Source organism: Marmota monax, unplaced genomic scaffold (assembly GCF_021218885.2).
Source record: "Marmota monax isolate L192 unplaced genomic scaffold, Marmota_monax_Labrador192_F-V1.1 WCK01_AAM20220418_F8-fsc00004, whole genome shotgun sequence".
Taxonomy (NCBI): domain Eukaryota; kingdom Metazoa; phylum Chordata; class Mammalia; order Rodentia; family Sciuridae; genus Marmota; species Marmota monax.
The window spans coordinates 7,031,610-7,055,110 of NW_026692881.1; the positions used below are offsets into that span (position 1 = coordinate 7,031,610).

General features: G+C 32.6%; 1 protein-coding gene across 2 annotated transcripts in view; it reads left to right on the forward strand.

The window, feature by feature from the left end:
- Positions 1-23,144, forward strand: part of Kif20b (kinesin family member 20B) — a 60,989-nt gene extending 37,845 nt beyond the window's left edge. For both annotated transcript variants that reach the window (XM_046450473.2, XM_046450474.2), the window contains exons 23-32: positions 1,801-1,926; positions 3,291-3,418; positions 4,693-4,848; positions 8,977-9,153; positions 11,306-11,416; positions 13,237-13,434; positions 15,492-15,596; positions 16,038-16,176; positions 21,450-21,592; positions 22,904-23,144. In XM_046450473.2, coding sequence (XP_046306429.1) covers positions 1,801-1,926; positions 3,291-3,418; positions 4,693-4,848; positions 8,977-9,153; positions 11,306-11,416; positions 13,237-13,434; positions 15,492-15,596; positions 16,038-16,176; positions 21,450-21,592; positions 22,904-22,981 — 1,361 coding nt within the window. In that variant the 3' untranslated portion in view covers positions 22,982-23,144. The remainder of the gene's footprint in view (positions 1-1,800; positions 1,927-3,290; positions 3,419-4,692; positions 4,849-8,976; positions 9,154-11,305; positions 11,417-13,236; positions 13,435-15,491; positions 15,597-16,037; positions 16,177-21,449; positions 21,593-22,903) is intronic.
- Positions 23,145-23,501: the final 357 nt, after the last annotated feature.

A 23,501-nucleotide genomic window follows, 5' to 3' on the forward strand; every position in this document is an offset into this window, starting at 1 on the left:
GAACATAAAGTTTTATTGGAACATAGGAACACACATTTTTCTTTATATTAGCTATGACTATATTCATGCTATATGGTAGAGGTAAATAGTTGGGACAGACTTTAAAATGGTTATTCTTTGAATTTTCACAGAAAATTGTTTTGCCCACTCATTTAAATAATCTTATTGTTTACCCTTACACTCAGATAACAGTATCTAAATTCTGTTACTTTCTCCCAGTGGCTTCTCAGTTTTGTCCTATCCCATTGCAGGTCTTATATCAAATATAGTTTCTCATATAACCATACAGCTAGGTTAAATTTTTCTAAAATTCTTCTTTCATGTGTCATGTTTCTATTAAATGCTTTCATTCAGTTTATATTGCCCACACAATAAACTTTCACCCTCTAGCCTGACATTCCATCATACCTTTTTCTAGCCTAATACTGTATAATCTTTCTATTCTATCCAGACTAATTTGTTTTGTTCTCCAACTTGCCCTGTTTTGTTTTCCAACTTGCCTTTATTCCTGTGAGAAAGAAAGGAAATGAAAGATCATATTTCCTTTGGAAATTTTTTATCTCAAGCAAAAGACACCAAGAATGCAGGGTTTTTTTTCGGGGGGGGGGGGACCTTTATTCATATAATCACACACAGATCTATTTTATTCTTTTTTTTTATCACCTCTTTAAACCACATTCCTTTTTTTTTTTTTTTTTAAGACACAGTACCTTTATTTTATTTATTTATTTATTTTTATGTGGTGCTGAAGATCGAACCCAGTGCCTCTCAACGTGTGCTAGGCGAGCACTCTACTAATGAGCCCCAGCTCCAACTTCATATACTTCATATTGTTTTAAGTTTGCTTTATGTACACTTTGAGGGAGGTGTTCCTTGGGTTTATCTAATTTAAAGCAGCCTCAAGTTGAATTGTACATTTCTAGCTTATCACCTCTGACATCAGCACTAGTTCTTTGAAATGAGTCCTGTGCTGTGCCATCATCAGAGGCAACAAACTGATCTTTCCTCTTTTTCTGTTTCTTGCAGACAGTGTTAACATAGAAATTCCCCCCCCCCCCCCCCCCCCCAGTACCAGGGATTGAACCCAGGGCACTTAACCACTAAGCCATATCCCCCGCCCTTTTTATTTTCATGTGGGGCCTTGCTAAGTTGCTGAGACTGGCTCTAAATTTGCAATCCTCTTGCCTCAGCCTCACAAGATGCTGGGATTACAGGCATGCACCACTTCGAGCCAGTGACTTAAAATAGAATTCTTTATAAGTCATTACTGTAATAGTTTTTCAAGGACCAGAAACAATTTTGGCAAGGCTAGTAGCACTTTCATTCCTGAGAAATTGGTTTTAAAAATACTAGACATAAATATTTGATTTTGAATAGTTTTCTAGAAAAAGTAACTACTTGAGATAAGATTTTTTTTTAAAAAAGGTCAAATTGGGATTGAGTCTTTTTTAATTTTAGAAGGTAAAGATTTTAGTTTTGGCTTGAGAATATTAATGCTAAAAATAAGTGTCTTGCCAAATAAATTTTCTTCTAGATTCTTATGATTCGTGTTTATTAATAGTAACCTTTTTTTATTGGCAATTGCTAATTTTATCTGAAAAGATTTCTTTTCCATTCATCTATTTTGCAGTCATTTTGGTCTGTAAATCAGTTGTATTACCTCTAGTATTCTAGGCAGAGGATATTGCTGTGAACAAGATAAAGCTTCTGAGTATATGGAACTTTTATTTATTATAGTTGATAAAAGTATTTTAATTTTAGAAAATGTTAATTTGTAAAATATTTTTCTTAAATATGTAGATTTAAATGTTAAAGAGAAAATGATTAAAGACATGAGAATGACACTAGAAGAACAAGAACAGACTCAAGTAGAACAAGATCAAGTGCTCGAAGCTAAATTAAAGGAAGTTGAATGGCTGGCCACAGGTAAATCAAAACAGTCTTTGAGTTTCTTAATTTTTTTAGATTTCTTCCCATTTTAAAGTAATATGGAATTTATAATAATTTATAGTGGGAAATGGTGTGTTCTTTGAATGCCCTACTGCTTGTCATTTCTACTGTGATGAAAATCACTTTAAGTAAAATTGTATATAGTAAAGAAGGAATAATGACACTCTGTAATAACTTAGGAGTTTTAAGTTGCAAGTAACTTGCATTGTCCCTATGTGTTAAAAATAAGACTAGGCTTTCAACTGAATTTCACATTTATCAAGCTTTTAGCATTATCTTATACATCTCATAAATACTCAAGAGTATTATTGCTTTCAACATAAGATAAGTATGTACAAAAATATAACACTTATTAATAATTAAACGGTGTATGATTCTTGCAGAAAAGGCAAGAAATTTATTTATTTTGTTTTTATGTATTTTGTGGTGCTAGAGATCAAATCCAGGCCTTTGGGCATGCTGAACATATGTTCTTCCACTTAGTCTTCAAGAAATTTAGAATGAGGAAATAACCTATGCCATTTTATGTATGACCTTGGCAAGATACTTATCCTGTTTTAATTGTCATCCTCTGTAAAATGCTGCTGCTGATCATATATACCATATATATACTTATTATGATTAAAGGAGATGATCAATGTAAGAGCACTTTGTAAACCCTAAAACAATATATTTGTGGATGAAGTGATGATGATGATGATTACGATGATTACATTCCACTTCATAGTTTCTTAGCCACTTTCAGAGTCCTGGCTTTCTTTTCTTTCTTTCTTTCTTTCTTTTTTTTTTTTTTTGAGAACTACTTAAAACATAATTAATAGTAAAGTGAATTTATACTGTATACATTGAACATCAGTCATTTAATTTCTGAGAAGTCCCTGTAGTTTCTTTTCACTAAGAAGTCAGAAAGAACTCTTAAAAGTTCAACTGTTAGAGAGGGTGAGGTTGTTGGCTCAGTGGTAGAGCGCTTGCCTACCATGTGTGAGGCACTCGGTTTGATACTCAACACCACATATAAATAAATAAAATAAAGATCCATTGAAAATTTTAAAAATACTTAAAAAAAATATTAAAAACAAGTTCAACTGTTAGAAATAGTCTCAGTTTTACTGGCAAATGAGATTGATCAAATTATATTATGTCCATGTTTGAATGTCACAATGAAGCCAACTGTTATGTATAATATAATGTACTAGTAAAACCATTAAAAATAGTCTCAGTTTCATCTTGGTGTATATTTTTGGACTCTGCTGTTTTTTATCTATATCCCATGCCACATATTATCTCTACATGGTATATCTTTTTTATGTTTTTAAAATAATTTTGTGCCTTCAAATCAGAATTGGAAAAATGGAAGGAAAAGTGCAAAGACCTGGAAACCAAAAGTAATAAAAAGTCAAATAAAGAATTTGAGAATGATCCAGATATACTTAATAAAAAGCTCAGTAATCTTCAAGATGAATTACAGGTATGATTTCTATCTGTCTCTTCATTAATATTTCCAATAAGAAGTATTCAGTGTTTTATATTTTATAATTAATCCTGATATGTGTGAAATAATATTGGGGAAATATTAATATGTGTGTGTGTGTAAATAAAATTTTCAGTGCATGTTAAAATAACATGGGGGAAAACATTTTAAGATAGAAGTGCATTAATTAAAATGCAGTTATTAGATCCTCAATTTTGTATTTTATGCATTTAATTTTTAAGTCATCATTTCTAATATTTTTGTTTCTATTTTTCTACTTCTTAAGTTTCTTACGCAGAAAATACTGCTATGGAGAAGAATCAGCAGAATTATTTTGATTACGACTAATCTTTTCAAAGTGTAATTATTAAACCAGAATAGAGTTGTGTATCTGAACACTGGCATACATATGAAACCATACTAAATAGTGGATATACTAAATAGTATTTATGTATGTTTTTCTTTTTTAGCTTTAACATGCTGTATGTAGAAAACAACATGAGGGAACATTTTTTCCCCATGGGAGTTAATGAATTGTATATGCTATTATGAAAAATACTACATCTACCATATTAAGATATTTATAGTGAAAAGTATTGGTGTATTTTGCATAATTCTGAGATGTAAGCCCATGTCTTAGTTTATAAACTTTCTAATCTTGGAATGGACTGTCATAGTTTGTCTACTACTATGGTTTTAGGTACTTTTAAAGTGATGATTTTTTGTTTTTTTGTTTCAAATGGAGTTTACTTAGAGTTTGAATGTAAAATATTAGATGCCTGAGAACCTAGATGATCTGTTGAAACCAATTTGAGAATTACTGATCTGTAATCTCTGTCCAGCTATTCTGCATGTTCCTTTAATGAAAGTCCTATTATACAAGATATTCTTTATTTGGCTCCTATACCAATAATATTTTATATTCAGAACTGTACAATTAGAGGTGACCACTACAAAATGCCCCCCTTGAATTTAGGATGACTTGAGTAATTGTAACTCTTTCAGAAATTTAAATGATTTCTTATTAAGCTCACTGATAAAATCTGTAAGTGCAGTTTATAGCAAAATAAATTTTATAAAGGAAAATACATCATCTAATATTTCTTTTTATAATCTACAATAATTCCGATCTTGTCATTAAATAAAAATAATTGTTTTATAATTTTTAAAAAGGTTACAAAGTGATGGGTTGCATGAAAATGTTATAAAACCAGATAGTATTACTGACAACTCAAGCATGTGATAATAACTTGTACTATATATATTTACAGGAATCTGAGCAGAAATATAAAGATGATAGAAAGAAATGGTTAGAAGAAAAAATGATGCTTATCACTCAAGTCAAAGAAGCTGAGAGTCTACGAAACAAAGACATGAAAAAATATGCTGAAGATAGGGAGCGTTATTTAAAGCAACAAAAGGAAGTGGTTGGTAACAATTATGTTTTTGATGCATCTCGTCAGCTTTCTTTTATATGGTTTGTTATATTTATTCCTGGGATTTTTTGCTAGAATCTCTGTGGTTGACTTATTTTTTATTTTTTATTTTTTCTTAAGGAAAATTTTGATTTTATTAGATAACTTTTCTGTTTATCTTGACATTAACTTATGTTCCTCTCCCAAACCTTCTTTGGTACTAATTGTTGAACCCAGAGGTGCTCTACCACTGAGATACATCCCCAGCCCATTTTATTTTTTATTCTGATAGTGTCTCACTAAGTTTCCCAAGCTGGTCTCAAACTAAGGATTCTCCTGCCTCATCCTCCTGAGTTGTTGGGATCAAAGGCCTGTACCACCATGACTGGCTTCACTTACGTTCTTGTTCTAACTGTCCTCAGTTCATTTAGCAAATTGGGAAATTGTCTCTCAATATGTAGATACTGAATTTAAAAATCTCTTCCTTTTGGACTGCTGCAGTTTTCCCTACAGTATTTTAAACTTTGAGCATTTTGAACTGCAGATTCTAATGTGAGTGTATTTTACTTCAAAAGTCAATTTTAGCAAGGCTTTGTAAAAAGTTAATAGTTTCTAGAATATAGGTAGAAAGGATGTTTAGTTTTTCATTGGCTATTTGTAGCTCTGTGATTCCATCTTAGCCTTGGCAGTGTCATATTGTTATCTGTTGGTCTTTTCTCTGCTTATGATAAAACTTGACTGAAGCTAAACTTTTCTATGAAAAGAAGACTTCGTTTGACCCAGGGCTGAAGTGGAAAGGGAACACAAAGCAGTGCACTGACTGCACTGACTCAGTCCCTGGGCCCAAGAGCATAGGTAGAAAAGCAAAGCAAAAGTGCAGCAGCATCCCTCAAGCCCTCAATGGTAGATTTGTAGACAGATTACATTTAATTGTGTGTCATATATAGTCTCCAAAAAACAGAAGCCATTTTTCAGAAAGGACTTGTTTGAAGTATCTGTCTTTCTGAAGTCATGGGGCCTCTTCTTGAGTTTTTCTCTTTTGTGTTTTTTGGTGAAAATAAACTTCATTTGGTCCTATTAACATTAAATTTTTATTTTGAAATCCATATTTGCAGAAAAGTTAAAAAGAATTTCTGATATCTTACATAATAATACAATCATCAGAACCAACAAATTAATCTTTATAATTCTGTTAACTAAATTATATTCCATATTTGAAATTTACTGGTTTCTAATTACTATCTTTTTGGGTTCAGGATCTAATCCAGACTACTACATTATATTTAATTGTCATATTTCTGTAGAATATCAGCATTTTTATTTTTGTCATGAGAAATCTGAGACTAATGCTTGCCATTACTGTATCTCTGAGATGGTCATATGTTTCATTTCATGTACTAAATCCATGTGATTGGAAGTATTTCTAGGAATCTGTTGGGCAGCTTCCTGTACTGTAACAAATATTGAGATAATCAGCTTATAAAGATAGCAGGTCTATTTTCTGCTCTTAGTTGAGAGCTTTCAGTCCAAGATCTGTTGGCTTGTTGCTTTGGGTCTGTGGTGTAACATCATGATGGGAGGGAACATGTGACTGGAAAACCTTTCACCCTAATGGTGGGGAAGTGAAAAAAGGAGGAAGAGACTATGGTCCCACAATCCTCTTCAAGAGTTTATCCTAATGACCTATAATCTCCTAGTAGGCTCCACCTCTTGAAGATTCCACCACTTTCTAACAGCGTGAATCTGGAGACCAAGTTTTCAACACATGGGCCTTTAGTTTTAGATCCAAACTATTAGCAAAGAAATATTGGGTTGAACAGAATTCTGCTGCTACAGAGGTTGCTTCTGATTCTTTGTTGCTGTCCTACAGCTCAGTCAAACTTACCATTAATAAGTGACAAGAAGTAAAATCAAAACTATAAGTTGTCAAAGGCTATTTTTCCTAGCAAATGGTACCTTGGGCAATAATGTACATAGAAAAACCCATTTGGAGTTTTCTTTTTCTTTTTTGTTTTTTTGAGACAGGGTCTCATTATGTTGCCTGGGCTGGCCTCAGTCTTTTGAGTTCAAGCAGTTCTGCTTCAGTCTCCTAAAGCTGGAAACTGTAGGTCTTCCACTGTGCCTAGCTCTTTGGATTTTTGGTCTTAGGGAAAGTTGTTTGCTTCTTTCTCCCATTTTCTTTATAACCATATTTAGGTTGTGTATGTGCCATTTAAGGATTACATTTTTGATTTTTAAAATTGATTGTAACATATAAGACAGAAAGTAAACAAAACATACATATAATTCAGTGAATTATTATAAAGCCAGCACCCATTTAATACCATTTCAAGAAATAGAATATTTCCAGCATCTCAGAGGCTGTCTCTTCTGCCTCTTTGTCAGTGAGAATAATCATTCTGTCTTTTAATGCTATATTTCAGTTCTGTTCATTTTGAATTTTGTATAAATGGTCAGATATGAATACATTGTGTCTTGTTTTTTTTTCATTTGGAATGACATTTGAGTGAATCATTCATGTTGCATTTTTACTGCTGATTGTTTCAGTATATGAATATACCACCATTTATTTGTTTTAATGTTGAAGATATTTGTATTGTTTTCTGATTTTGGCATTAAGAGTATCTTGGTGCACATGTGCATATTCTTCTGTTGCATATGTATATAAAATAGAATTGCTGAATGAGAGAGTATGTATATATGTGAAACTAGTGGATTTCTGGCCTGATTTTCAATATAATTGTATCCATTGTACTCCAAACTAGTATTGCAGTTCTGTATGTTCCCACCAACACAAAATACTGTCAATCTTTTTTTAATGGTTTTAATATGCTTTTTTCCTGATTAGTAGTAAGATTTAAATTATTTCATTTGTTTATTGACTTTGCTTTTACAAGTCCCCTTGCCTGGTTTTCTGTTGGATTGCCTAATTTTTTCTTGTTGATTTGTAGGAGTTCTTTATATTTTTCTGGATAGACATCTAGGTAATGTGTTGTAAGGGCCTTCTTTTAGTGCTTTTTCATGCTCTTACTCTATGTTTTTTATCAGTAGAAGTTCTAGAATTCATTGTAGTTAATTTTCCCAATTTTTTCCTTTATGAATCTCAAGGACATGAAGATGTTCACTTTTATCATTTCTTGAAAGCTTTGTGTGAGATAGGAGTCATTACCAATTGACCTGGTAGTACTAAACAACTGTTTCCCACTGCTCTTCTATTTTTGCCATAAATCTTATGTCCAAGGATTGATTTTTATATATAGTATATAACATTAGAGTTGGTTATATTTTATTTGATTATGCAGGTCTTCCTGTATCCTTTGTTAAAAGACCATTGTTTCAGTGTTGCTTTCTTTGACACTTAAGTAGAATGTCAGTTGACCTTATGTTTGTGGACCCTCTTTTCTCTTTTATTGATTTTTCTGTCCATCCTTATGGCATTATCAGACTGTCTTTATTACAGTAGGCTTGAAATGACAGTTGATTGCTTCCTCTTTGTTTTTCCTTTTCGAAGTAATTTTGACTGTTCTATATCAGTATTGTCATTTAACTTAGAATCAGCTCTTTTATTTCTGCACACATGTGCATCCAGCTTGTTTTGATTGAAACTACCTTGACTCTTTGGACTTATTTGGGGAGAGAAATGACATCTTAACAACATTGAGTGTTTTTATCCTTAAACATAGATTTACTCTCCATTTATTTAGATGTTCTTTGATCTGTTTTAGCAGTGCTTTATAGTTTTTCATGTTGAGGTTTTGTACATATTTTCTCAATTTATTAGTATTTCATGATTTTTTGAACCCATTGTAAATGAAGCATTTTTTATTGTTTGTTGCTATTGGATTTGTCATTTGTTTCACTGTAATTTTGTCCTCTCTTTCCTAAATATTGGTAGAAATACTGGTATCAGATTATAGGCTATATCTACAATTGTTTATTGAAAGAAATGTCCAATAAACAAATTTCTTTGAGGATGGAATAGGGATAATTATAATGTGGACATTAAATGTATTTTGTTTTCTAGGTAAATATTTTATCTACACTTCACTACAAATTTTGTTATCTATTTTGTTGCTTTCAGAGTGTCATTTTAGATTCATTATGTAGTTTAGTTCAATATTTTCTCTATTTATTGTTTAGGAAATACTGACAGCACAGCTGGCTGAGAAAAATAGTGACCTTCAAAAGTGGAGAGAAGAACGGGATCAACTGGTTGCAGCTTTAGAAATACAGCTGAAAGCACTGATCTCCAGTAACATACAGAAGGATAATGAAATTGAACAGTTAAAAAAGATCACACCAGTAGTTTCTGAAATAGTCAGTAGATTATTGTTCTTTCTTCTTTTTTTTCCTCTACATGTTTCATTGATGTACTATAGTTGTACATGTTGATGGGATTTAGAATCTTGTTCTTTCCATGCCTTTTTTGAACATAGAAAAAAATTTTAAATAATTGATTATCCTCAATTAATTAATACAGTAGACCAGAGAAAAATCAGAGTTTGAAAAAATCTGGATATTTCTTATGAATTTTTAGTTTTCAGAGTTTATCAGTATGATTGATTTGTCCAGGCTTGAGGTGTGGCACTTTCTCTAAAGTTTTGTTTATATTTCCCATGTAGAATAATTAGAAAATCAACAATTTGTGATTTTGTCACTAATTTATCTTTAAAATATGGAAATATGATTTACCATGAATATTTGGGCCTATCCATGATACAAATTATTTTGAAAGTAAGCACAATAATGGTAGCACATTATGAGTTTTTCAAGCAGTTACTTGTAATAATATGTTGGGGGTAGGAATCCTGAAATGAAGAGGATTGCCTTTCATAATGGGGAAAGCAACTAGCATGCACTGGCTTCCACTGTAGTAAGAACTCTGATAATTGTTTTGCAGTGCTACATCCCAGTAAATGGAATCAGGGTTCATCTGAAGTTAGTCTTTCTGCACTTAAATATCTTCTGCTCAAAATCCTTAAGCAATAAGGGAAAAATGTGAGAGCGAGAAGAGAGAGACATCAAAAGTCTTAATAATTCTGAGAGAAATACTGTCCCTTTAAAAAGTAGTAGTATCACATTATATAAATAACACAGACTTGAAAGTCAAAAACTACTGGGTATCATTACTGTTATTATTGTTTTGGAACCTTTGGGGAAAACTATTTAACAGTCTAAATCTTATCTAAAACAGTTTATAACAATATCTCCCTAATAGAGTTATTAAATTAATTGAGAGCATTATAAAATTTTATCACAGTTCTTGCTACAGTGGAAGTCAATACATGCTGGTTGCTTTCCCCAATTATGAATTAAAGAGAATCTTTATTATTTGGTAGTAATGGATAAATGACATAAAAGATGTGTTTGATTTTTTTTTTTTTTTAAGCTTTGATGGATGTGATGATAACATATACATTGGAACTTACCAAGTTTAAAAATCTGATATTTTTTTATAGATCACTTAAACAGGGTTTAGGAATTGAACCTCCTTTGTGGGAAAATGGGATGAGAAGTGTCCTCCAAGAAAAGATTTAGGTATTGTTATGGCCTGAAAACCTTAATTATCATGGTGTTAGGTTATCACTATGGCCTTAAAGCCTGAAAGCCATAATAAGTAAATCTTTTCTTGTTGAACACTCTCTATCTAATTTTCCCATAAGATGGGTTCTATTCCTAAAGTCTACTGAAGTGATCACATTCCCAAAGAGACTCTATTTTTCAAAATTGTGTTATCAAAAATAATTAAGATGTTTAAATTACAATTCAGTACAGATCATGGTTATGTCATTTAATATGTCTAGATCTTTGTTTCTTCACATGGAAAGTATGAATAATGATTCTTACCATACCTAACTAGAAAGGTGCCATGAAAGTAAAATGAGAGAGTGCACATGAAACATTTTGGAAGATGAAAGTAATCTTACAAATTTGTCCTTAGACTAGACTCAGAAATGACTAGAGAGTTGCTGAGCCTTTTCTGAATCTCTGAGGGTGACAGAGGTAGAAGGAAGGTTAGGTAGTCATTGAAATCTTTACTTTTTTTCACTGTTTGGTCCATGCAAATCTTAATTTTATATATATTCTTATTTCTTGGGGGAGATTATTATTTTTTGGCTGGGAATTGAATCCAGGGTCTCATACATACTAGATGAATGCTCTACCACTGAACTACATCCCCAGCCTTTTTTTCTTTTTGTATTTGAAATAGGGTTTCATTAAGTTGCCCAGGCTGGCCTAGAACTTGGGATCCTTCAGCCTCGGTCTCTGAGAAGCTGGGATTAAAGGCTTGTGCCACCATGTCCATCAGTTTTTATATTCTTTATGTGAGCTGTTTTATGTATTTTCAGGTTAAAATGACATTTTAAAAAACTTTTTATTCTCGTTAGTTATGCATGAAGTAGAAGGTATTTTGACATATTATACGTACATAGAGTATAATGACTTCTTTAATATTTCCTTATTTTAGAAAAAACAAAGCATAGATATCAAACCCAGACATATTACTTCAGTGGATACCGACGGAGTTGAAAATGAACCTCAGTCAACAAGTTTTGAAATTTCCAGGAATGCAGTAGAGGTGAGTATTCAGTAACAAGGTTTTCTTTTTGTTCTCTTTATCTACCATTAGTCACTTTATAACACTTCCAAGTAAATGTAATCAATACTTGCAGATACCTTGCTTCATAATTACCTGTATGTGTATGGGTCTGTGTGAAGGAAAACTAGAGGTTTATCTTTTGGTAGATTAGATCCCCAGATGATGCTAATCTCCTTAAAAATAGTAGATCTGTTAATACACACAAACTTAATGATCAGAAATAGAAAATCCTACAACTGATAAAGTAGGGGTGATTATTTGTTCTCATTAGAAGTTCCTTTAGTAAGCATTGTATTAAATAGTATGTTTTTGGGGAATTGTGTCCACATAATAACTTTGTTACCAGCCTTTAATACTCACATTAATTTTCCTTAATGTGTATTGGGTTGAGACTTCTAGAAGCGAGTTACTGAATAACATAGAGATTCTCAGATTGGATATGAAATAGATAAAAATTCTTTGTCATTTCATTTTTGATGATAAAACTACTTTTTAAGTTTATTTTTAAACTAATTTATTCAGAGCGTTCAGTGTTTGGAAGTTTGCTAAGCACTGAGGCTATATACACAATGGGCTAAGTGTTGTAATAGAAAGTGAACTCTGCAAGTAACTTTGCAGAAGATGCAGTGTATTAGCCTGGTGGATTGTGGAAGTGGGCTAGAGACCTTAATGGTGAGTAGAGGCTTACTAAGCAAATGAGAAGAGAAAGGCATTTTATTTTAATCTAGGAAAACAGCATGAATCATTCTTTCCTTGACAGTTCTTGATAGAGTTTCAAATAATTTGTATTGCTCTTAGGGATTAATACAAATCAAAAAGTTTGTGCAAATGATCCAGAAATCTTGATTACATGGGCAATCATATATAATAGAACATTTTTTTGTCCATAAATTTATATGTGTTATCTAAACCTCCTGGTTCCAATTTCCTATTAATGATTCCAGAAGTTATTGTATATTTCATAATTTTGGGGGAACCCTATTGTCATGTTCTTTTGTGTACTTTTTTTGCCTTCATGAAATCAACATGCTCACTTAGGCTGAGAGCCCAAACATGCATAGCTGGCAGTTGATTTTGGGAGTTCTGCTGAACTTATATGAGACCTCTGCCTATATATAGCCTGAGCTTTTCACAACACAGTGGCTATATTCTAGTTTGGATTTTGAGGAGGGAAAATGTCCTGGAAGTTAGTGATCCAAGAGGACGGGATGGAGGTTAGAATTCTTGTTATCATTGACCGTAGACAACTGTATATTATTTCTACCCTATTTTATTTGCCACAGAGAGCATTAACGACAGCACCGATTCAAGAGGAGAATGAGAGCTTTCCTTTTTCAATGAGAAGAGTAGCAAAGAATTTGTAGCCAGCTTTAAGTCTTCCATTATTAGGGTGCTTGTTAAAAATTCTGGACTTTCCTCAGAGATTTTTGACTAAGTAGGTTTGTGGTAAGGGCCTATACTCTTTAAAATGAAGTCTCCAGGTAATTCTTATAATCATGCAAGTTTGGAGAATGCTGATTTCTAAGTTTCCCTCAATTTTTTATTGATTCTAGGAATTGAACCCAGAGCCTCATGCATGCTAAGCATTCACTCTACTACCGAGCTAGACCCCCAGCTCCACTTTCTTCCAATTTTACCATTCCATGTGTAAATCTAGTAGTGTTGATGATAACTCAGTCTTATCCTCTCTGTGACCCAGCATACTTTTTATTTTCTTTATTAGGCATTTAAGAGAATTTTGTGGCTTGTAAATTCATATTCTGAAATAAATTATTTTTTCCTTTTTAATTTTATTGTAGGATGGATCTGTAGTTCTTGACTCTTGTGAAGTGTCAACAGAAAACGAACAGAGTACTCGATTTCCAAAACCTGAGCTAGAGATTCAATTTACACCTTTACAGCCAAACAAAATGGCAGTAAAACACCCTGGTTGTACTACACCAGTGACAGTTAAGATTTCTAAGGCCCGGAAAAGGAAGAGTAATGAAATGGAGGAGGTAAGTATTTAATTGATGAGTAAATTTAATAGCAAATCTTATTATTATTGTTTGTATAGTTAAGCTCTGCTATACTGCCTTTCTGTTTGTAAGGAGATCAAATCATAATTTTAAGGCATATTTTCGACCCTTTAAGAGTAAAAATACAAACTTCCTCCTTGTTTTCATTTAAACTGTAATAGGTCACAAGATGGTGGATTTTATTGGAGACTGGTTTCCATATACTTGTCTCTTTGAAACTAATCACTTTCCTTCCAGAGAAAGAGGAAAGGAATGATAATGAAATTAGAGAAGCAACTTGTCTTTGTCATTTAACTAAAATGTTAGGTCTCCATGGTCTTAGCAAGTTTTGAAGGAGAAAATTTTTTCCCATCAACTAGTATTAAAATTTGGATGTCAATAAAGTAATAGGCTAAAACTATTTACTTTTTCTTACTACAGCTTCTGAATGGTAGGGCTGTCAAACTTTTTTTTTTTTTTTTTTACCTCTTAATTCATGTAGATCTGGTGAGTCACATAAACTTTCTCATCCTCAATTTCCTCCTTTTTGAAATAATATATTAATGAATTTAGAATGCTTAGCTTTTGCTCAGCATTTGGTAGATATAAATAAAGGGTAAACATTTTCTTTTAAAGTAATTTGTTTTACATTTAAACTAATTATAAAACTTTAGCAACATTACTTTTCGCTGATTTTGTTTAACTCCATTAAAGAATAGTATATTTTCAAGCTGATGAAAGAGCAGATAGTATTAACCATATTATTGAGGCCCTCTATTAGGTAATAAATTTGCCAAGTTTATATTATTCGGTGTACTTTTGCTGCTACACATATAATACCTTTAGTGTTTGTGTAGCATCATTATGTTAAATTGATTTTTCTTGGGTCCATTTCCCGTCCCCACCAAGGGAAAAAAAAAATTGAGTGTAGTATTTGAAGGATAAAATATATAAGTCTGTTCACTTTATTGTTGGTATATATCCTTTGCACGTGTTTCAGAAAAGATTTTCAGATAGTTTTAGATACATCATGTAGAAACTTTAATTTTTTTAACTGATGATGCTGTATCTTCACTGCTGTAATAAATTGACTGTATGGATTCTTGTGAAAAATCATTTGTACACAGCAGTATTCTAATCCAGTAAAGACTGCAAAGCTCTTTATTGAATACTCTGGATGTAGTGTCCTACCCTTTTAGTCTTTGTTTATTTGCTTCTTGTGGTTACTTTTTGTCTGTCTACTTTCATGAAGACAGCTTCTTATGACTCTTATGCCTCCTACTTTGTAACTTGGATTTTTATGCTTAATCATGATTTTTCCTCTGCTTCTCTCTACCCTCCACCCTCCTGCTTATTTTCTTTGGTATTACTAGGATGTAAAACAGTTAAATTCAGTGAATATACCTATAAAAGGATTTCGTCCTTTGTGAAGTAGTGTAGGGGAAACAAAGGGTAACATTCCATGCCTATTTAGTAAGAAAGAAAAATTTTAATAATTCTCAATTTCCATATTTTACCTGTGTGAAGTTTGTTTTGCTTTTGATGTTGACAGATTTCAGTGAAAGGTCTTAAACATAGATGCTTGTATGATTTGGGAATGGGGAAAAGCTAGATATAACTTGACTATACTTTATTTTAAAAATGAGATTCAAATGAAACTTGTTAACTCTTCTAGGTATATCATTTAGCTTGGGTAACTTCATTATTTATGATGTATATGAAAAATTCATATCTGCAGTCAGAGTTTGTCAACCTTAGCACAGTTGACATTTTGGGCTAGACACATATTTGTTGTGGGGATAGCCTTCAAATTGCAGGGGTGTTTAGCAGTGTCCTTGGCTTCTGCCCACTAGTTGTCATTATCATTATCTTCCTCCCTTGCAAAGACAACCCAAACTATCTTCATATTTAGCTAGTGTCCCCTGAGGTCAAAACTGACCCCAGATAAGAACCACAGTTTTAAGTGATAAAATGGCATTTTATAGATTTTCTCTTTTGAGCTAGACAAAGAATATACTGTCAAGAAATTAACTAATGCTAAAATGTATTATTTGTAGGACTTGGTGAAATCTGAGAATAAGAAGAATTCTACACCCAGAACTAATTCTAATAAGTTCCCTATTTCAGAGCATAGAAATTCTTCTGTCAAAAAGGATCAAGAGGTTTGTCTTTTAATTTGTATAAAATTGGCCATTTCTGTCATTTGCATTTAGAAAATAGAAGCTGGAAATTAAGAAGTCAAGTTCTGATTAGTAATTATCCAGAGATTCTGTGTGTCCAATTGTAACTCATTTATCTTCAGCTTGGAATGTGACCTTTAGCATTTGGCCATCAGCAGGTAGCCCTGCAGTGCCTCACTTCTGACTCAACTCTCTAGCTAGCAAATTCATTTTTCTGTTCTTTGGCCCTTTCACCCTTCTCCTGTGCACTTAATCCCAAGTTCCTTATCCAAGAATTCATAACTTCTCTAATTTAACTGTGGCTATAACTGTTTCCTTATAACATTTTTTATCTACAATAAGAAAAAATGTCTGTTTATTAGGTTTTAACTCTTTCCTTATAACATTTTTTATCTACAATAAGAAAAAATGTCTGTTTATTAGGTTTCCACACGTCCATCATCTAAAAAGACATATTCTTTACGGAGTCATGCATTAAACTTGGCCACTAAGAAAAAAGAAAGTACACTACAGAAATTTGGAGACTTTTTACAACATTCTCCAACAATTCTTCAATCAAAAGGTTTGTAGAAAATTAAATGACCCTTCCTGTTAGATTCAGCGCTGTCTGATATCTTATTGGTATACTGACTCAAAACCTGTTTTATTCAGTGAATATTATGCTTTAAACAGATAGACACTGTAGGAAGAAACATAAAAGGATGATGTACCTAGATATTCACTATGTATTGGAAGAGAAAGGGTTATATCTAACTAGTTGTTCTAGATAGAGCAGGCTGCTTAATATAATAGTGGTCCAAGCAAAGTGGCATGATGGTATCGGAGGGGAGAAAACTATTCTGATAAGGCGGTTTGGGAAGATTTTTTTTTTTTTGGAGGAAATGGGTATTGACATGTTAGCAGGATAACACCCTTTAGAGATAATTACTATTAGTATTATTGTGTATATCCTTTGTGTGTGTTTGTGTGGCCTATACCTGTGTAAGCATTTGCTGTCCAAATGTAATATGCCAGGAATATTTCTTTTAGTATCTGTTGAATTCACAAAAATCACACACATAATGCTTTTTTCCTTTATAGTGTAATGCGGACATGTTAATACCTATGTATATATTAAGATCATATGCTGCGCACACATACACGGACACATATACATATGCACATCAACTACAGAGAACCGTTTTTACACAGGTAGAGGACTAGAAATGTATAGAGAATGTTCTTGCAGTTTCAGAAAGCAATCTGTATCTGGCATGTAGAATGCGGAGGAACCATTGGTGGTGGGTAGGGGTGTGGGTTTTTGTGTGATCACTTGGATGAATTAGAGATCAGAAATGAAGAATAGGGGAGAAAAATGAGCCAGAGGCAGGGGGACAATTGAGTTGAGTCTAATAGGTTGTGTGAAAATACTTTCTGTGAAAATTTTATTCTAGAGTTTTCTAAAATTTCTTGGTTCAGTGCCCTTAGTCTCAATAAGTATTTTTGTTTTGCTCCTACACCCAATAACTTAATAGCCTCATCCAGTAGATTTAAGGCCAAAAAAAACAGTAAAAATTCAGCTTCTGAAAATCTAGTTTGTACAAATATGTCATTATCAAAATAAATGTAATGTGATACCATTTTGAAACCTTAAATCACCTTAAACTATTGAAGATCACTGCTTTTCTTAAAGATTGAAAATATTCTAAGGTGCTTTTTAAATTTACTATAGCTTTAGTGCATAGTTTAGAGTTTTGGACCTTTCAAACTCTTAAGAAATACTTTTTTTTTTTTTTTTCAAAATGTATAATTTGAGCATAGGAAATATCTGGAAGGATAAATAGCAAACTGTTAAACATTTAAATTTGGAGAGGAGGGACTTCTTATTAGAAGATTGTGTTTTATTTAAGTTATATTGACTATCATATGTTAAAAAGGAATATGTTTTCAAGAGAGTACTTGATTGACTTGATTCTTCCACAGTTTTCTTATTAATATAGCTGGCATGAATTTTTTTAAGTTATTTCTAAGAATATAAGATATTTCTATTTTGGATTGTAACTACAATACATACCTGTGGTGGTGGGTCACTTGGAAATATAGAAAAAAAAGGAAAAAAAAATCCTGCTTCTCTGATAACCTCTACTAACCCATTAGTCAGAATCTCTGGTCTTCTAGCTTTTATGACTAGCTCATCTTCTATCCATTCAGTACATGATAGCCAGAGTGATCTTTTCATTGCTCTGTTTTATGTTACTCCTTTGATTTCCCAATTCTTCTGCATGACCTGATTTATGACCCTCTCTCCATCTTATCTCCTGTTATTCTATGGTTGATGATTAGCCAGCTTCAATCATATCAACTTCTGACTTCCTAGAATATGCCAGCCACTTCTCTTACCTTGTGATCATTGCATTCTTTTGCATCTTCTTTTGTTTGCTTTTATCCGGCACACACCATAACTGCTCTCACCATAACTGCTTCCTCATCCTTTAACTCAGAGCTGATGCTGTGAGAAGGAAGGAAGATCCCTTTCACTAAACCTCCTCATCCCTGGCTTCACTCAGTCTTCATTACTCAATCCTATTTTTTTCTGTCTTAGCACTTATTTCCTTATTATCTTATTTTCTTATGACAAAATGTTTAATTCATAATGTCAGCACTTGGTATAGTGGCTTGCACACAATAGGAGTTTGGCTCCAGGCCAAAATCATATGTGTGATTTTGTTTTCATGCCCAGTCAGGTGCAATCACAAAGACCTGGTAGATCTCCTGAGAGAAAACTTCCTTTCCTGTTCAAGAACTGGTGTACATTCAGTGCTTTATAGTCTCAAAAGGGAGTGACTGTCAAGGATTCAGGACCTGGCTAGCCATGCTATTATATACACCTGCATTCCTAGCCTCAGTGCCTCCTTAGAGAGCCTTTTCCCTGGGGCTTCTTAAGGTGCCTCTGCCAAACAACTTCTTATGGAGGGAGAAGGGATGCCAACTTGAAGAACTTTTCTGCATTGTGACTCAGTACTTCTTCACTTATATCTCCCTACCCTAAGCTTCTAGCCCTAAGGTACATTAAACTGCAAGCGCCTTTTGTTTGGGACTCTCTGCACAGTCCAGTGACCCTGGCTTCTGTGCTGATCCACCTGACCTGACCGGTGGATGGTAGGAGATGGTGTTTTCTGAGATCTAACCTCTTGCTTATATTATTGTGACAACTGGTTAAAGGCTCGGATCATTTTAGCTTCTTAATGGCTACTCTGATACCTGAAACTCATTTCTTTCAGGCTTGGCCCCTGATAAATAGACTCTTCATTAAGTGTATTTTCTTAAACATTTTATTTATATATGGATATACATACATATATATGTAAACATATATCTGATATATGTATAAGGATTTTATTTTTGGGAATTCTCCCACATGGAAATATGTTTTCTAATGAAATCAGTATATTTGTCTATTAACAACACAGCCAATGTACAAAGTGGGAAATTAAAAAAATCCCTCTTTTACTTCCTAGAAGAAATCAGCTATTAACAGTTTTGTTTCTATCTGTGTGTGTGTGTGTGTGTGGTGTGTGTGTGTGTGTATTTAAGTTAAGGTTTTACAGTTGTACATTATTTGTACTGAGTGTTCATTGTGTACATCTTTATGCATTATCTATTGAACTAAATCCACCACTTTATTTATTTATTTATTTATTTTTTAGTTAAAAATGAGAGTAGAATGTATTTTGACATACATACATGTAGTATAACTTTCCATTCTTGTGGTTGTACATGATGTTACACTAGTCTTGTATTCATATATGAACATAGGAAAGTTATATCTGATTTATTCTATTCTCTTTCCCATTCCATTTCCCCTTTCTTCTCCCCTTTCTCCCCTGTCCAATCTAGTGAACCTCTATCCTCCCTCCTATCTTGCCTATCTTGAGTCAGCATCCACATATCAGAGAGAACATTGGCTTTTGGTTTTTTGGGAGTGGCTTAGTCCACTTAGCATGATAGTCTCCATTTCCATTCATTTACTGATAAATGCCTTAATTTTATTCTTCTTTATGGCTGAATAATATTCCACTGTATATATGTACCACATTTTCTTTACCCATTCATTTATCGAAGGGTACCTAGGGTTGGTTCCACAGCCTAGCTATTGTGAATTAAGCTCCTATAAACACTGATGTGGCTGCATCACTATCATATACTGATTTTTAAATGGTTTGGGTATATACCAAGGAGTGGGGTGGGTCAAATGGTGGTTTCATTCCAGGTTTTCTGAGGAATCTCCATATGCTTTCCAGGGTGGTTGCACCAATTTGCAGTCCCACCAACAATGTATAAGTATACCTTTTCTCCCACATTCTTGCCAACATTTATTGTTACTTGAATTCTTGATAATTGCCATTATGACTAAAGTGAGATGAAATCTCTGTATAGTTTTAATTTGCATTTCTGTAATTGCTTGAGATGTTAAACATTTTTTCATATATTTGTTAACCATTTGTATTTCTTCTTTGAAGTGCCTGTTCGGTTTCTTTGCCCATTTATTTAATGGGTTATTTGTTTAATTAGTGTTAAGTTTTTTGAGTTCTTTGTATATCCTGGAGATTAATGCTATATCTGAAGTGCAAGTGGCAAAGATTTTTTCCCATTCTGTAGGGTCTTTCTTTAGGTTCTTGGTTATTTCCTTTGCTGTGGAGAAGCTTTTTAGTTTGATACCATCCCATTTGTTGATTCTTGGTTTTACTGCTTGTGCTTTAGGAATTTGGTTCGTAAGCCAACATATTAGAGATTTGGGCCTACATTTTCTTCTAGTAGGCACAGGGTCTGTATTCTAATGCCTAGGTTCTTGATCAACTTAGAGTTGAGTTTTGTGCAGAAATAGGGGTTTAATTTCATTACTGCATACTTATTTCCAGTTTTCCTAGGACCATTTGTTGAAGAGGCTATCTTTTTTCCAATGTATGTTTATGTCACCTTTGTCTAGTATGAGATAACTGTATTTGTGTGGGTTTGTCTCTGTGTCTTTTCTTCTGTTCCATTGGTCTTCATTGTCTGTTTTGGTGCCAATATCATACTGTTTTTATTCCTATAGTTTTGTTGTTAAATTTGAGGTCTTGTATTGTGATGCTTCCTGCTTCACTTTTCTTGCTGTTGATTGCTTTGACTATTCTGGGCCTCTGATTTTTCCAAACGAATTTCATGACTACTTTTCATATTTCTATGAAGTATGTCATTGGAAACTTAGTAAGAATTGCATTAAATCTGCATAGCACTTTTGATAGTATGGCCATTTTGATAATGTTAATTCTGCCTATCCAAGAACATGGGAGATCTTTCCATCTTCTAAGGTCTTCAATTTCTTTCTTTAATGTTCTGCAGTTTTCATTGTAGAGACCTTTCATCTCTTTTGTTAGATTGACTCTCAAATATTTTATTTTCTTTGAGGTTATTGTGAATGGGATACTTTGCCTAATTTCTCTTTTGGTTGATTCATCACTGGCGTAGAGGAACGCAATTGATTTATGGGTGTTAATTTTATATCTGGCTACTTTGCCAAATTAATGAATTCTAGAAGTTTTCTGGCCTTAATGCTACATACGATTCTGCTTTCTAGTTTAACATGGCATAAATCTTTTCCAAATCATTGATGGAAAAAATGAGTTTTATTGATACATTATAATTTACAGAGCTTTCCACCTGAACATTATTCATATTTTATTTATTTATTTGCACTCCCCCATTACTGATGATCATTATTTGTTTCTGAAGCATTTAACTTTTTTCTTAATCAGTTATCTCTTCATGTCCTTTCATCATTCATATTTTGCATTGTTTTCATTTTAATTTGTATAGCAAAGAAGATAATTGAAACAATGAGCTCTTCAAAGGTCTCAAATGTAGAAGCAATTAAAGAAAATGTGTCTCAACCAAAAAAAGCCAAACGGAAATTGTACACAAATGAAATTTCATCTCCTATTGATATATCTGGCCAAGTGGTAAGCTAGTATTTCAATTTTCATCAATGTAAAACTAAAACTGTTCATGGTCATTTTAATTTTGAAGTATTCATTACAATTCAAATTTTTGATTGATTTGAATTTCTATCCTTTAGATCCCAGATCATTTAAAACATTTTACTTTTGATCAGATTATATACTTTTGATCAGATATTCCTATTATAACCTTATAGGAATTAAATATAAATGCTGTATTACTGTATGTAAGTGCCATTCATTTGCATTTGAAACCTCATGCAAGGAATATATTTTCATCAATAGAATTATCACTATTTAGTAATTTATTGGCCTTTAACATCTGTTTTTCTTTGTTATGTTTATCATCAGAATTGCACACATCTGGGTCCAAGTATGCTTGGTAAAAATATAGAATTGACATTTAGCCATTTCCTTCCACCTTCTTTTTTAAGCCTTCTAGACTTTATTAAGAAGAGATGGGAGTTGTCACCCTGACTCTGTGACTCATTCTCCTCATTCAGAACAGTCTGTGCTCTACATGGAAGGTTCTAATTTTCTGTCATGCTTACATTTGCTTAGTGGATGAAAGTGAAGGTTGAAAAATAATTAAAGGAAAAAACTTCAACAGGAAATGGCCAAGAAAAATTAGGAGAGTTGTTTTTTTTTTTTTTTTTTTTTTTTTGCAATAGTAGCTATCAGATATGAGATTGACACTCAAAAGCAAGTGGTAAAGAATTAGGGTTAATTAGGACATGCTGTTCAAAGCACTATTCTCTTAGTCACTTTTTCCCATCTGTCTTATTAGTACATAATTTCCTTCCTTGGCTGAATATTATTTGTTTCCTTAGTTGCAGTATTATGTGCTTTCTACTTTTTAAGTTATATGTTGCTGTGAAAGGTCATTTTATAAAATTGATTTGAGGCTTTTATCTCTAAATATGATAATTATTTCCAGAGACACAAAACAAAGTAGAAAAAAATTTTTTTCCAACTAGAGTTTTTAATCTAAAAACACACTTATTTATCTAAAATTCTAAAGGTTCAATTAGATTCTATCATTTGTTTACATGATTATAGTACTGATAAAACTGAGATAGTAAGACGTTATCTTTGAATTCAATAGGATTGTAGGTTATTTTAATCCTGGAATTAGCTAGCATTGAATGAATCTTTTACAAAATATTCTGCATGTGTTTTTATAGAAGATGGAATACCTATAGTCTAAGAGGACAAAAAGACTCATGTTGTTATTATGTCAATAATTAAGCACATAAGCACATATATTCTTATTTTTGCCTATAAGTTTTGAAAAGCTCAAATTGTTAATTTCAGATTTTGATGGACCAGAAAGTGAAGGAAAGTGATCACCAGATTCTCAAACGACGACTTCGAACAAGAACAGCCAAATAAATCACTTTTGGAGAGTGTTTTAATTTTATATTCATAATCATTGTAATTTGCATCTTGGCTTTCTAAAAATATTTTATATATTATGATGCATTAAATCTCTGTATAGAGATTTGTTTTATATATAGTGTGATTTTTAATTCAATAAATAATCAGTTTACCTGTGTACTTTTTAAATCTTCTTTTTAATCTATATATTCCCTGTTATCTCAGGCATTAGATACTAGGAAAGCAGCTATTATTCATGTTTTTCTTATTTTATTTTTATTATTTATTTGTTTTAATTAATTACACATGATGGTACAATGATCTTGACATATCATACATTTGAATCAGATGGGATATAATTTCTCATTTTTCTGAATGTACAGGTTGCAGAATTACATTGGTCATGCAGTCACGTATATACCTGCAGCAATAATAATGTTTTGTTGTTTTTTTTTTTCTTTTTTGGTGGGGAATACTGGGGATTGAACTCAGGGGTGCTTAACTACTGAGCCACATCCCAGCCCTATTTTGTATT